The sequence below is a fragment of the Marmota flaviventris genome, chromosome X (assembly GCF_047511675.1).
Source record: "Marmota flaviventris isolate mMarFla1 chromosome X, mMarFla1.hap1, whole genome shotgun sequence".
Classification (NCBI taxonomy): Eukaryota; Metazoa; Chordata; class Mammalia; order Rodentia; family Sciuridae; genus Marmota; species Marmota flaviventris.
Genome location: NC_092518.1, coordinates 91,354,248 through 91,370,509, shown reverse-complemented (window position 1 = coordinate 91,370,509; position 16,262 = coordinate 91,354,248). Strand labels below are relative to the sequence as shown.

General features: G+C 32.8%; 1 protein-coding gene across 3 annotated transcripts in view; it reads right to left on the bottom strand.

The window, feature by feature from the left end:
* Positions 1–16,262, bottom strand: part of Tbc1d8b (TBC1 domain family member 8B) — a 64,670-nt gene that overhangs the window by 8,782 nt on the left and 39,626 nt on the right. For all 3 annotated transcript variants that reach the window (XM_027932494.3, XM_071606447.1, XM_071606446.1), the window contains exons 11-17: positions 11,665–11,782; positions 10,088–10,373; positions 9,052–9,181; positions 8,430–8,528; positions 2,524–2,592; positions 2,140–2,380; positions 1,295–1,360 (exon numbers count right to left, since the gene is read on the bottom strand). In XM_027932494.3, the coding sequence (XP_027788295.2) occupies positions 1,295–1,360; positions 2,140–2,380; positions 2,524–2,592; positions 8,430–8,528; positions 9,052–9,181; positions 10,088–10,373; positions 11,665–11,782 (1,009 nt within the window). The remainder of the gene's footprint in view (positions 1–1,294; positions 1,361–2,139; positions 2,381–2,523; positions 2,593–8,429; positions 8,529–9,051; positions 9,182–10,087; positions 10,374–11,664; positions 11,783–16,262) is intronic.

Genomic DNA, 16,262 nt, shown 5'->3' with positions numbered 1-16,262 from the left:
GAAGTATTAGGCCACTTTGAGTTCTATTGTTTCTCCTACTTCTTTTTTTTATAGTTTTCTGTAAATCATTACAAGTTAAAATAAGAAAAACTAGAATTTAGAAATCTCTGAATGTGACCTCAGCCATTTAAAAATTTCCTCAGTGATAAAGAAAACATAATGTTGAGTGTTCTGCTTTACTTCCAACATGTGTTTAAATGGGTACATAGTATTTTTCCTATTTTGATCCCTATATGAGTGGTATATTTGATGGCAGTATTAAACATTCAAATTTCAATATAACTTGAAAATGTCAATTTTTTATATTAAATTATTAGGTGTTTTGAATATTATTTTTAATATTGTGTTTGTGAAGAGTTAAAGATGGCTTTTAGTTTGTTGCTCTGGTAAATATTTTTTTCATGGCTAATCTGAAGACTTTGAAAGCAATCACAGGTAGAGCTTTAGACAAAGTAAGAGGTGGTGTTTGTTTTTGTGAATTACCCTAGCTAGCTACTTTATGCAATGTATCTTCAATTTAAAGCCTAAGACTGTTTTGCCAAAGAAGGGATATCTGGAAAAGGTAGCCTCTTAAGGTCAGTGGGAAAAACTTACATAAACTGGACTTATGCAAGAATGTTGAGGAAGTATGGTAGAAAAAAACCCAGAACTTTGAAGTCAGACAGACCTCACTTTGAATCCCAGCTATGTGACCCTTAGCAAATAATCTAATCATCTCCACCCTGAGTTACCTTATGATCAAAATTGGAAGAATAATACCACTTTTCAGGGATATTGAGAGACTTAAGTAAACAAATACATGCAAAGTGAATGTCCTGGTAGAGCAAGTGCTTGATCAATGGCAGCTATTATTTTACTTCCTTTTCTAAATATTTAATATCCCTGCTACCTTGTCTAATTGTTCTGAATAATTTGTAGTATTATGCAAGCTTGGCAGTTTGTCCAAATCAAATCTCTATTCTAATGACAATAACAAGAACAACAATTCAACATTATACCAATATTCAAATGAAATGTAATTCCCATACATAAACTATCATTAAACTGATAGAACATTAATAGAAAGGAAACTTCTGGACACATCAGATACACACAATTTCTTCTATACATTTTGCTACATCTACATACATCAGCAGAAGTAGTTGGTAATGTGATTCAAGGGCCACAATGAAGCAATGACCCTGTATCACACTGAAAATTATGTTATTTGATAAATGGAATGATATCTGTAGTTATGCTATTTAAAATGAAACAAACTCCTGCTGTACATCATGAAAGACTATTAAATTCTTACCTGGAGGAATATGCAGCTTAAAAAGCAGTTTAAGCTTCTCGGTAAAACTTCCATTGTACATTATGTCTGTTTAACAAAATCCAATTGGAAATAATCATGTAATCCAAAGATGATTCAATCAATTATAGCAAAATAGATTCATTAAGATAGACACTAGCCAGGAATTAGGATTCAAAAACCTTCTGTTATTTCAATAAGAATTAAACAACCATCCAGTCAGCCAGATTCTCTCCTTCAAGTGAACAAGCAAAGTATTCTATCAGGCAATAAAATGCTCTCCTGACTATCTCCTCCTTTTCTCAAACCTAAGATTTCCTTTTTTTTTTTTTTTTTTGAACAAGGCCTTATGCTTCATTTGAGGAAAGAATTGCTCCTCAAGGGGCAATTTGTGATAAGAAACTACTGCTGGAGAGTCTGAAAAAGCAAAGGGACAATATTTACAGTCACAACACATATACACATACACTATCTACACATATGACATATATGTTGGGTATTTCTCCACCACTTTTCTTGACTATGTGATTGGATTTTTACTAAAAGGGAAAGTGCATCTGTAACATCTATGCACTCGAGTATGGGAAAATTGGGACAGTCTCTTCCTCCACCTTAAACATTAAAACATCCACATCTAACAGCTTGCCTTCCTGATGTGGTTGGGGAAAAATGAGATCGATACACTTAGGTTTATCAACAAACTAAAAAAATGGCCTAGTATTTACTAAAGCTGGAGATAATGTAACTCTGGGTTATATAATCTAACTAAACTGTCAATAGTAGGCATTAGTAAATATTTTTTTGGGTGCATTTATTTTGTGCTACAAAATTATTGGACATCAGCCTACCAATTACAGAGGAGAATTCTTTGAAGTTTATAAGGCAATCAGAGTTTTCATCCAACAATCGGAATGTCCACAAAGCTAGTGAGTCTCTATTTGCAGAATGAGCCCACGGACTCAACAAGTGATACAACACTCTGAACTGCTGGCAGTCAATCTGATACTGTTCCAAATATGACAGGCTGGGGTCATGGTGCTTCAATCCTGGACAACTTAAACACCAGTAACAAGATAAAAACAGCTCCTTCTATTAAAAACAAACAAACAAAGTCATTGCAGAAGATTTTTTTCCTTTAAAGATGTTTGATAAAAAAGATAAAAAATATTTTAGTTCTGATAAAATTCTGCTAAAAGGGAACTACTGTTTCATTTAAAGAAGAAGAACAGTACCTTAAAGATGACATAAAGTTCATCCAATTCGTGAAGTTTCAATTTCACATCTTGTGATACAACACGCAACTTTAAAAAAATTAAAAGCACTTTAGAATTTAGAATTTAACACTTCAATATAGAAATTCTCTATGAATCCACTTAAAAGTCTCACTATGCCAGAAGAAAATCTTTTCCTTTTCTAGAGAAATAAAGGTAAATGCACTTATTTAACACTTTTGAACTACAGTTCAATTCTACTCTGATACTACTACTTTGATAGTTATCTCCTTATACCCAGAAATCAATGCCAAAGGATAGCCACTTAATATCTATAAATACAAGCAACAGTATTCTAAGTCTCATTCCATATATTCCTTTCTTGTTACATAAGCAATATTTTAAGTCATCAAGCTAGACTGTCATTTAACACTTCAAAGGTATCAGGAGATATGCATTCCTACTTTGCCAAAAAGTATAATCCAACAAATAATAAGCTTAGAAAATAGAAAATTTTGTTCTACTCCATAAATAATAAGCACTAATAGTACAAACATTATAGAATTTAAGCAATGTAAAAGCAAAGGAAAGGTAAAAGCTTTAATTAATATGATAGAACTTAATCTCTGGGAAGTATGAGAAATAAATTACAAATAAACATCATTGAGAAGAAAAGGATATTATTAGCATGGATATGGAGGTCATTAAAAGTACCCAGTACACAGAAGGTAGCTGTCAATATCTGTTGAATAAATTCCATAACCTTTACATCAATACATTTGAAAATAGATAAAATAGATCTTTCAAAATAGATAATTCCCTAGGAAAATATAAATGACCAAAATAACTTAGAGGTGCAAGAAAATATGAATAAACAAAACTGAAAAGGTTATCCAGGAACTGCCACCCATGCAAAGGCAGCAGACTCAGATGCTTTTTTAAAAAAAATGTTCTGTTTCAACATTTTTGTTTCATCTGTTTTCATAAGATTCCCTTTCCCCCCCTTTTCTCTCTACCTTCCACATATGAGAGAAACATACAACCCTTGATTTTCTGAGTCTGGCTTATTTTGCTTAGCATGGTGTCCTCCAGTTCCATCCATTTTCCTGCAAATGATATAATTTCCTTCTTCTTTATGCCTGAACAAAACTCATTTGTGTATATATACCACATTTTCATTATCCATTCATTTGCTGATGGTAGTTTCCTAGGCTGATTCTATAATTTGGCCATTGTGAATTGAGCTGCTATGAACATGGGTATGCATGTATCTGTAGAATACACTGATTTTAATTCTCTTGTATAATATTGAGGAATGGTACAGCTAAATCATATTGTCATTCTATTCCTAGTCTTCTGAGGAAGCTAAATACTGATTTCCATAGGGGCTATACTAATTTACATTCCCACCAATAGTATATAAGAGTTCCTTTTCAAAATCCTGCATCCTTAACAGCATGTACTGTTACTTGTATTCTTGACGACTGCCATTCTAACTGGAGTGAAATGAAATCTCAGTGTAGTTTTGACCATGTTGGCTAAAGATGTTGAACATTTTTTCATATACTTGTTGGCTGTTACTATGTCTTTTGAGAAGTTTCCATTTAGTTCATTTTCCATTTATTAAATGGGTTATTTATGGATTTTCTGAGTTCTTTATATAATCTAGATATTAGCCCTCTCTCAGATGGTTTTACAGGTTGTTTTCTCAAACCTTCAGATACAGGATAATCTCTATGTGATCTAAAATATTTCAGAGCATAGGAAAATATGAGCTTATTACAAAATTAATTCTATGATGTAAGCACAACTAATATGAAAACTAAAGTTATCACACACACACAAAGAAAAGTTTAAAACAACGTCTCTATAACATAGATGCAAAGAATCTAGCTAAATTATTTGGTAGAACTTTCAAAGCAAACTATTAAAGAATAATATATTATGACCAAATAGGATTTATTTCAAGAATGCAATGGAAGTCTAATATTGATCAGAAATTCTTTAATAAAATTTACATTAGTAAAGTAAAAAAAAAACTAACCTCAATATTTGAAAAAAAATTTGATCAAAGTTAATACTTGATCTTAATTTTAAAAGAAGTACCTAACCTGCTAACCTAGAAACTGAATAAAACTTCCTTAATTTGATAAAGGGCATACTTTAGAAGTCAATAGCAATAAAATATTGGAGACATTCCTATTAAACTCAGGAATAAGACAAGGAAAACTACTTCTATAGCTATTATTTAATACTCTGCTGAAGAGCCTGCCCCATGTAATAACACACAACAAAGAAAAGAGGTATAAATATTAGAAAATGTCAAAATCCTAAGACTGGAGATAATATGCCTGTCTATTCAGAAAATTTGAGAAAGCCAAGTGAAAACTGTTTTAATTAATGAGTCAGTAACTTGACCACTCAGAAAATCAATATGTCCAAATCAATAGCTTTTACATACACAGAAATACACGATTAGAAAATGTAAAGGAAGGGGATGGGGTTATGGCTCATTGTTAGAGTGCTTGCCTAACATGTGAGGCACTGGGTTGGATTCTTAGCACTGCATATAAATAAATAAAAAAAATAAAGGTCCATTGACAACTAATAAAAATTAATTAAAAATAAATAAAAGTGTAAAGGAAAAAACTCAATTCTTTTAATGATAAAACTATAAAATACATAGAAGTACAATAAACCTAACAATAAATGTGTAATGACCTACATAATGAAGACCATATGTGCTTACTAAAGGACATTTTAAAAGACAGATAATTAAGATGAATATTAAAAAGGAATTTTAAAAGTTTAAATAGATTACAGAATGAAAATAAGCCACAATAGTTAAAACACTGTGGTATTATTGAAGTGACTACAACAACAAAAGTCCAGAAATATGGCCATACACGTATGTAAGCATTTAGAATATGGAAAAGTAGAGTACAGTAAATATGGACTATTTAATTAAGTGGTTATAAGACACTGGGTGATATCAGCTGAAAGAATAACATTAGAGCCCTAACCCACACTATAAACACAAAAATATACTCTAGGTATATTAAAGATATAAACATTAAAAAAGCAATACCAGTAATATAAGCTATGTATTTTTTATATTTTGTATAATTTTAAATAGGGAAAGCCTTACTAAGTTTGACACAAAACCCAAGTACTATGTAAGAAAAAAGGGAAAGGACTTGACTGCATAATAAATTGTAACATATTTACTCTGAAAGACACCATAAAGATAATGAAAACAAACCAAGACTGGGGGGCAGAATTAGGCCCTAAACATAACTGAGAAAGAATTAATATCCCTAATATTCAAAGAGCTCTTACAAATCAGTAAGCAAAAGATTAAAATAATCTCATAGAAAAATGGATGAAGGCTATGAACAGGCAATTAAGGAATGAAGTAGGCTAGAAACATGTAATAGGCAAAATGAAAATTAAAGTAACATTTGATTTTTTATCTATCTAATTGGCATATACTGAAGATCTTAGTTGTCAGTGTGTGGAAAAGGATGCATTTGTGTATCCTATTGGTGGGTTTTGAATTTGGTGTAAATCTTTTGGCAGATAATTTGGCAGGACCTATCAAATTTTAGATGGTTGTGTCCTTTTACCCAGCTAATACTCTTATAAACACACACACACACACACACACACACACGATTATGTAATTTATATCTATAAGTGCAAACAAAAAATTGAGACATATTAAATGCACACTGACAGTGAACAGTTAAATAAATCACAGCATATCTATACTATGGTAAACTATTTGATACATTAAGAAGAAAGTAGGATCTCTATGTACTTAAATGTAATGACTACACACACACACACACACACTTTTTAGGGGAGGATACTTGGGATTGAACCCGGGCTTTCTTAGTGGCTTAACCACTAAGCCACATCCCAAGCCCCCCCCCCCTTTTTTTTGAGACAGGGTCTAAGTTGCTTATTAGCCTCACTCAACTGCTAAAGCTGGCCTAGAACTTGCAATCTTTTTGCCTCAGCCTCCTGAGTTGCTGGGATTATAGACATGCAACAGAGTACCTGGCCAATGATATATTTTCATTAATTAACTAATTTATTTTAATTATGTATATATGGTAGCAGAATGCATTTTGATTCATTGTACACAACTGAAGCACAACTTTTCATTTCTCTGGTTGTACATGATGTAGTGTCACATCATATGTGCAGTTGTACATGTACCTATGGTAATGATGTCTATCTCATTCCACCATCTTTCCTACCCCATGTCCCCTCACTACCCCTCCCTCCCCTTTGCCCCATCAAAGTTCCTCCATTTTTCCCATGCCTGCCTCCCCATTATGGATCAGCATCCACTTATCAAAGAGAACATTCAGCCTTTGGTTTTTTGGGATTGGCTTACTTCATTTAGCATGATATTCTCCAATTCCATCCATTTACCTGCAAACGCCATAATTTTATTATCTTCTAATGCTGAATATTCCATTGTGTATATATATCAAATTTTCTTTATCCATTCATCTATTGAAGGGCATCTAGGTTGCTTCCACAGTTTAGCTATTTTGAATTAAGCTGCTATGAACACTGATGTGGTTATGTTACTATAGTATGCTGATTTTAAGTCCTTTGGGTATAGAACGAGGAGTGTGATAGCTGGATTGGTCCATTCCAAGTTTTCTAAGGAATCTCTATACTGCTTTCCAGAGTGGTTGCACCAATTCGCAGTCCCACCAGCAACATGATATATTTTTGAATGAAAAAGGCTGTAGGACAAAGCAGTATGATCTTATTTAAAAAGCTATATGTAGTTGTATATGCCTGTAATTCCAGCAGCATGGGAGGCTGAGACCAGGAGGATTGTAAATTCAAGACCAGCCTCAGCAACTCAACAGGTCCCTAAATAACTTAGACCTTGTCTCAAAATAAAAAAAAAAAAAAAAAACAAGAAGGGCTATGGGTGTAACTTAGTGAAGCCCCTTGGTTCAGTCTCCAGTACCAAACAAAACAAAATTAAAAGCTGTATGTTCCCTTCCCACTAACATACACACTTAGGTGTCCAGATATATAGAAAAAGGAAGGATATATATCAAATCATTTTAAGATGGTTACTCCTAGGGTGGAAAGCTTTACTCTTTACATTTTTGTAATGCTTGAATTATTTACAATAAACATTATAACTTTATTTTTTTTTTAACATTATAACTTTAGTAAATTTTAGAAAATATGTAACAGAAACAAGGGGCCTCTGCTAACTATGCTTTGGTAACATCACTGAATTATTTAACTGAAATCTAAATGTGGAATATTCAGAAATGTTAAACTTCCTAGAGTTGTTTCTCTGAGGACCCGGTCTTTAAGCAAGTAGATTTACAAAACAACACACACTCATGATAAAATATCAAATAGTACACTATATAAACAGCAAAATAAAATTCTCCCCCTTCTGAAATAATCTCTTCATCTCACTGACATGAGGAAATCAATATTAACAGCTTCTTATAAAGTCATCCAAATGTTAAAAAGGTGAATACTTAAAACTGTTTTGTATCCTATTCAATTTACCTTAGATATGCAAGGAAAACAGTATTAGAGCACTGACTATTATACAGATCAGCTGTTCTTCCTGATGCAGTACATCACAAATATTTTATGCTTAAATGCCTACATCATAGCATTTAGTACTGCACTGCAGTGGTGTTTAAGGTCAAATAACATAAAACATGTTGGAGAAAGCAACATAATTCAGCCAGAAGAAAATAAATTATTTTTTCTTATTTTTTTTTTCAATAAGCAAAACCTTGGCAAGAATCTAGCTCAAAAAATTAGGTCTTTTTGTTTAGTTCACATGCAATGATAATGTTTAAAGGAAGTTGAAGAAAAAAAAGTTACTCTAACTGGTTTTCCCCCATTGGTTAGATACTCACCACATTCTGCTTTGTTGTTTCCTCTAGGGTCTGTATCACATATAACCTATTTCGACAGCGCATGCTGTGTATATCTTCATAGCGAATATTACCATATTTCTGCAAGAAATGATTTCATTGGATACTCATTCATAATAAATATTCACTTCTCCTCTTTTAATTTTATCAGACTCAATTCTCAGAGGCCTTGATTCTTTTCCTAGCTATTTTCCTGATTTGTTCAGTGATTTTGCAAATTTTCACCTCCCACTTTTCAGTTTTTATATATATATATACACATTGAAAAGAATCCCATCTACTCTGTGTCTAGACCAAGTATAAGAACATTGATAAAATGCTTAGTCTCTAAGGACAAAATAATTTTTATCTTTTTACAGTGATACATATTTAAAAGTCACCATTTGTAAAAGCACGTGAATATAGTTTCATTTAATGAAACGTGAATTGAGAAAGAAGAGGTCATGCAACCTAGGACCTGTCCACAGAATTCAAAAGTGAAGGTAGCTTTTAAATTGTATCTTTACTTGCATTATTATTTTATTCTGAATATACCACTAGAGATATAACTACAATTATCATTTAAAATATGCTATGTAATCATATTCATAGTATAAAAACTTACCTCATTGGACTCTTTTATCAAATCTGTAATATCCACTCTAATATGACTGCTTTGTTCATCACTCACATTTGAACCCTGCTGAACATTTGAAGGCAATGGGCTGTCCTTATTAGTGACATTGTCAAAGAACCTATTCAAAAATGGTAGTAATAGAATTAGAGGAACTAAAATTGGTAAAGCTGAGAAAACAAAAACTAATATTTCCATATTTAGTCAGAGGATAATTTCTACTAAGAATACAAGGGAAAGCCTTATGAAGAATTGGAATTTGAAAATGATAGGAAGACGTGGGTGGGGGAAATGGAGTTAATATCATTTTTGGTTGGGGAAGAGAACATGAAGGAAGCAAATATGCTCAGTGTGCACTCAGCAAATACTACACAGCCCAGCAAGAATGGAAACAGAGTCTGTAAAGATATGTAAGGGGAAATAAGTAAAGAAAGGTATATTGAGGCCTCATCACAGAGTTCTGAAGGAATGGGATTTGATGAAGCATTACAACAGTTGCCAATTCAAATGTTAATTTAATGTAAACAAATGTGTACATACACACATAACACACACACACACACACACACACACACACACAGAGTCTCCAATATAAAAGAAACATTCATACAAAAACCACCAGGAAAATAAAATGCAACCTACCTGACTGAAACCATATGGAAACCAGGATAACTTCCTACACTGGATATTTAGTATTATCAACTATCACTTTCCCTGTCAAATTACTTTTACACAGAAACACTTTTTAGCTCAAACTGGGATTATGAAAGTCCTAGCATACTGAATCAACAGTATTAGCATAAATAACCTAATTGTTCATTTCCAAGTGATTTTCTTTTGTTACATTCTATTGAAAAACAATGGACTAGACTTTTTTGTCTAGCTTTTTCATTCAACTGCTCTGTGACTTTAGGAAAATTGTTTGAAGTTTTTAGAGCTCAGTTAACCTCATTGGTGAAATGAGGGGACTGAACACCACAGTCTCTCAGATTCCCTTCAGATTTAAATGTTATAGTTTCTACAATACCTGTTTAAAGCTGTCACAGCTTCAGCATCATCTTTACATGCCAGTAGCTTGTCTAAATTATAATCAAGTATTGCCAATCCCAATTGTAGAATGGCCTTTATTCCATCATAGAAGAAACAGTCCACCACATTCACTGCACTTTCAATAGGTAGCACACTAATAAAAAGTGTGAGGAACCATGAGAGAGAAACTGAGGAAAAGAATGTCATATCAGTCATGTGTTCTGTGAGTTGAGGAAGATGATCCCTGATAAGTTCTTCAAAGACTGCCTGATCCACCAAGGCACCTGGAGAATTCAAAATAAGTTTAAAAATGAACATCTTCAAAAGGATTTTTTCTGATACCTTCCCACTTCTATTAACTTGCTGATATATCTCCTCTCATCCTTAAATTATGAACTCTTTTAGTGCTGTTTCTATATTTAATATATTTCTGCATCTTCTAGTAGAGTATCATGTACCTAAAAGCATTTGAGAAATGCAATCCAAATTCATTTGAAGAGTTATTTGAGTCCTCATTATATCATAGACCTGTACAATTAACAAAATGGTCTCATCTTCAAGAAGTTTAATATCTAGTAGAACTCAAGATAAATGTACAAGTCACTCTAACAAAGGCAATACAATCAATGACCTAGCCATAATAATTAAAGCTTCTAAGTTTTAAGACAGGGGATAAGAGATCTATAAATACTTGATGTTTTAAGAAAATATTATATAGTTATCAAAGCAAGATCTTGATCTTTCTTTCAAACCTTGTAAATACCTAAATAATTAATATAAATATGGCAATTTTAAGCTGATAAAAATTCCCCTCCCATCAAGAAATATTAAAATTTCCTCTGCATCTCTGGATATTTCAGAGCATCATTATTTTATCATTAAATGATTATAAGTTTAAAGTATTCATTTTATTAAGAAACAGACCTGATGCAATCTTTCCAACTACACATTCTGTATAAATATCACGCAGTAACCAATTATGCCACCAGAGCTCCTAACTGTACAAAAAAGCTGTTCTCTTTTTAAGCAAGTCAGTGAATGTGACATTTTGACATTTTATATATTTTGCAATGTAGTTAATCAATTCCTTTACTTGACTGGCAACTGAGTAGATAAGAGACACTCAAAGGGCTCAGAAAAGAAATATGTGTCTTTTATGGTTTGAATAGATTCCCCAAATTTAATGTGTTGAAAACTTAATCACAAAATTCATATATTAGTGGTATATGGAGGTGGGATCTTTGGTGAGTGGGTCATGAGGGCTCTTCCCTAATGAATGAATTAATCCATCTGTGAATTAGTACATTAATAGGTTATCAAGGGAGTGGCTTTGTTATAAAAGCAAGTTGTCTCTGGCATGCTTGCTCTATCTTACCATGTGATGCACTCCACCACATTATGATGGAGCAAGAAGGCCCTCACCAGATGTTGAGATGATGCTGGCATATATTCTTGGAATTCCTAGCCTCTAGAACCATGAACTAAATAAACCTCTATCACTTATAAATTACACAGTATGTGGCATTTGGTTATGTCGAGAGAAAACAGACTAAGATAGTGTCTGTGTGTGTTTACCAATGATTCGACGATTAAAATAATCAGGCAACATTCGTTCACATACAGCAACCAGAAGCCAAAAAGCTTCTTCTTCTTTTGCATATAGAAGCAACACCGAAGTTAAAATGTTCATTGCCTAAAGTTCATAGAAAAGATACAAAAAATAAATATTACTCAGATAACAATTGCATTTCTTCTTCAAACTTAGTAGTGTTTAATAGTAATGAGAACAAGTGAGAGTATAATAATGGAAACATGAGAACTATGAGCTAGTCCAAAACAAAACAAAGTAAGTCTAATTAGCTATTTTATACAGTAACATTCAAGGAATACAAAGAAGTAATACCACAGATGTAAAATACAGTAGTAAAACTTAAGAGTAATTTCAAAAAACATTATCATAAATCTGAAAAACATCCACATAATTTTCAAGAACATACTAAAATTAGGGAAAATAAACTTCATCTCTATTTCCAACTATCTGTAGAAGAATATAGATGTCAATCATCCTTCACTATGTCCAAAACTAAACATCTTATTCCTATCAAATAGGAATCTCTTCTCAGTTATCCTAATCTTGATTATGGTAGAAACCCTGTATGTTTATTATGCTGCAATGGATACCTTTGTATATCACTCTTCATTCAAGTGTTTTACTATTTTCTCAGGATTAGTTATCTAGAAATGAAATTGTTTTACCAAAGGGTATTATTTATTAAAGACTTAATATTATTGCCAAATTACATTCTAGAAAGATTGTGCCAATTTACATTCCTAGCCAATAGTGTTTGAATGTTTATTTCACTGCACGTTTGCTAATATTGAGAATTGTAATAATTACCCTTATTAAGTTGATACTGTAGATGGTATCTCATTGTTCTAATTTCAATTCTATAAGGTTAGACTTTCTTTTTCAGGTTCATTATCATTCTGCATTTCCTCCTCTGTGACTAATCATTTCCTGTCCATTGCTCATTTTTTTATATTTTGATACCTTTTGAATAGATTTGTATACTAACTATGTCAATTCCTTGACAATATTTGATCACAAGCCATTTTTACTTCTTCACTTTGTTGTGTAAGAAGCCATAAGGGAGGGAACAGAGTGAAAATGGTACCATAGGACTTACAAAAATATTTCTTCTATAAAAGCAATAAGAACACTGGCAGGTAACATCTATTGAAGAAAATGCCTGAGTCTCAGTAAAAACAATGAGCTCTGTGGCAATAATCCTGATAGATAACAGACACCAATGGCAGGTATATGAGGTTAAGAGGATAATTGTTCACACTGGGTTTACTTTGCTGACCCCCATCATGTGCTTTCTTTTAAAAAACAATATACTTGAGGCCACTCAGGGGAAACTTTTGTGACCTTTATACCAACCAAAGATTCCAAGACTCAGAAAGGATTTCTCAGGTTTAGGCTCTTTTCCAGTCCTTGGAGCCTTCCTTATGACTTCCTGGGGCCAACATCTACTTCTTCCAATTTCAGAGGGGGAGGGTTTCCAAATTCATCTGGTTTAAAAACCTAGGTCCTGTAAAAACTACACTGTTCTCTCTGGTGAAGGTCTATTCCGCAACTTGTGCTGTATGCTCATCTCTCTTATTTAACTTTTCCAAATAAACTCATGCCTATTATTCTGTATGACCCCTTGAGATAGTTCCTGCAAGATCACAAAGAACTGGCAGTCTTTAAAATCCTGCATGTAGCCACTTTTCTGAGCCTCAACTTGGTGGAGGATCTGGCAGGCAAGTCTGATGCTGCAACAGTTCTATTCTCATTTTGTCTCTTCAGCTTTAGGATAAAAACCAACACCTAAGGATGGGAATATAGCTCTGTGATAGAGTGCTTTCCTAACATACATGAGGCCCTGGGTTTGATACCCAGCACTGTAAAAAAACAAATAAAAATAAGAAATGCCAAAACAATAACAACAACAACAAAAACATCACCACCCAGCAATCAAAGTGAAAAACCAGTACCCAGCTGCCACCAGGGAAACAGGGTAGGATTGGAGCTACTTTAAAGCCCCACTCCCAGAGAATTATCATTATTTAATCTGTCTGGTAGTCTTCTGCAAGATTCTACTCACAAGTCTATCTTTATTTGACCTGACACAGGGCTCCTATAGTACAAAAAGCCTTTTCCCTAAGGGTTTTTATTGAAAACCATCAGAGCTGTTAACATGTGTGTCTCAGAGAATAGATTACAGTTGGGCCAAACAATAGGCTAACAGAGGGTTAAGAAAGATCTGGGAACTTTGAAAATCTGACATATTATTGGGAAAGTAGAAGGACATATATATGCCTGGTTTTCTGCACATTTATAGCTGTATGTAGCTTAGGAAAGAACAGAAAAGCCTAATCTTACCTCTGGCTAAAGTTGAGGCTCAGTGCAAGCAGAAAGTGATATAAATCAGAATAAAAATAGAGAAAAAAATTAAACCAAAAGTTGATTTATTGAAAAGATTTTTTAAAAAGACAAAAAGACTTAAGTATCTTTAAGGAGCCTAATCAAAACATTAAAAAACAAGGAGAGGAGACTAAATTATTACAACCAGGAAATAGAGAATATAATTATTAACCATACAGAAATATAAAAACACAAACTACTGATACCAGTTCAAGAAGAAAGAAATAATTAAACAGATCTATAAAAGTAAACAGATTGAATTCATAATGAAAACACTTCCCAGAAAGAAACCTCTAAGAACAGATGGCTTTACTGGCATATTCGACTCAACATTTAAAGAAGAATTAACACCAGTCCTTCATAAACTCTTCAAAACAAATGAGGAGGAAACATTACCCAACTCATTCTAAAAAATACAGATACCAAAATTTAATAAAAACATCACAACTATATATCAATGTATTTTACAAAATACAAATGTAAAAATCCTGAACAAAATAGTAGAAAGCCAAATTCAATAACATGTAACCAAAAAAGATCACACACCAATACCAAGATTTATTCTGGGACTGTAAGAGTGGTTTAGCATATGAAAATCAATCAATGAAATATACCATTTTAGTAAAAGAAAGGGAAAAAATCACATGATTATCTCAATGGACATAGAAAAAAATCATCTGACAAATTCCAACATTCTTTCATGATAAAAAATTAATAAAATAGGAGGATATAAGAATCTTTTCAACCTGGTAATCTACAAAAATTCAGCTGGGTGTAGTGGTGCATTCCTGTAATTCTAGAGAGTTCAGGCTGAGGCACGAGGATCACAAGTTCATGACCAGCCTGGGCAATTTAGTGAGGCTCTAAGCAACTTAGTGAGACCCTTTTTCAAAATTTAAAAAAAATTAAAAGGACTGGATTGTACCTCAGTGGTAAAATGCCCCTGGGTTCAAGCCACAGTATCAAAACCAAAAATCTACAAAATCTTCATAACTAACATTATATTTTATGATGAGAGACTGATTGCTTCCAAGATAAATAATAACCTAAGGATATACATTCTTAACAGTTCTATTAATCCAGGTATAGTGGCATGCACGTGTAGTTCCATCTATTCGGGATACTGAGGTCAGAGGATCCTTAAGTCCAGGAGTTTGAGACCAGACTGGGCAACATAAGGAGACTCCATTTCAAAACAACAACAACAAAACAACATCAATACTTCCATTTTACATTGTATTGAAGATTTTAGCCAGGTCAGTGAGGCAAGAAAAAAGCAAAAAGGCATTCAGATTGGGATGGAAGAAGTAAAGTACTACTATTCAGATTCCATAATTTTGTATGTAGAAATTCCTAAAGAATCCACAAAACATTTACTAGAACAATAAATAATCTTGGCAAGGTTATAGGATATAAAATCAATATACATAAAATCAACTGTATTTCTATATACTGGCAACAAATAACCCAAAAATGAAACCAAGAAAACAATTCCATTTACTATAATATTAAAAAAGATTAAAATGCTTGGAAAAATATCCTTTTAATATTGTTAATACTCAATACTCCCCAAGTTGATCTACAGGTTCAATCAATGCAACAGTTATCTGGCTTTTTTCCTTGAAGAAATTGTCAAGTGGATATTAAAATTCATAGACATATGAGGGATGTAAAAGAGCCAAAACTTAAAAATAAATAAATAAATAAATAAAAATGAAAGCACCAAAAAAATTCTGGAAAAGAACAAAGTTAAAGGGCTGATACTTCCTGATTTCAGAACTCACACAGACACAGTAATCAAGTCAGTGTGATACTGGCATAGGGATAGAAATATAAATGAAGGGAACAGAATCAACATTCCATAAAGAGCCCAAACATCTATGGTCAATTGACTTTTATCAAGGGTATGAAGATACCACTTCACAATCAATTGGATGGCAGAAATCAAAAAAGAGAAATAGTAAGTGTAGTTAAGTATATGAAGAAATTGGAACCCCTTGTACATTCCTGGTAGGAATGTGAAATGGTGAAGTCTCTTTGGAAAATATTTTGGTAGTGCCCTAATAAGTTAAACTTTTTGTCACCAAATAACCTAGCAATTTCACTTCAAGAAATATACCCAAAGGAATAAAAAATGTCCACACAAAAACTTTTATATGAATATTAATAGCTGCACTATTCTTTACAGTCAAAATATGGG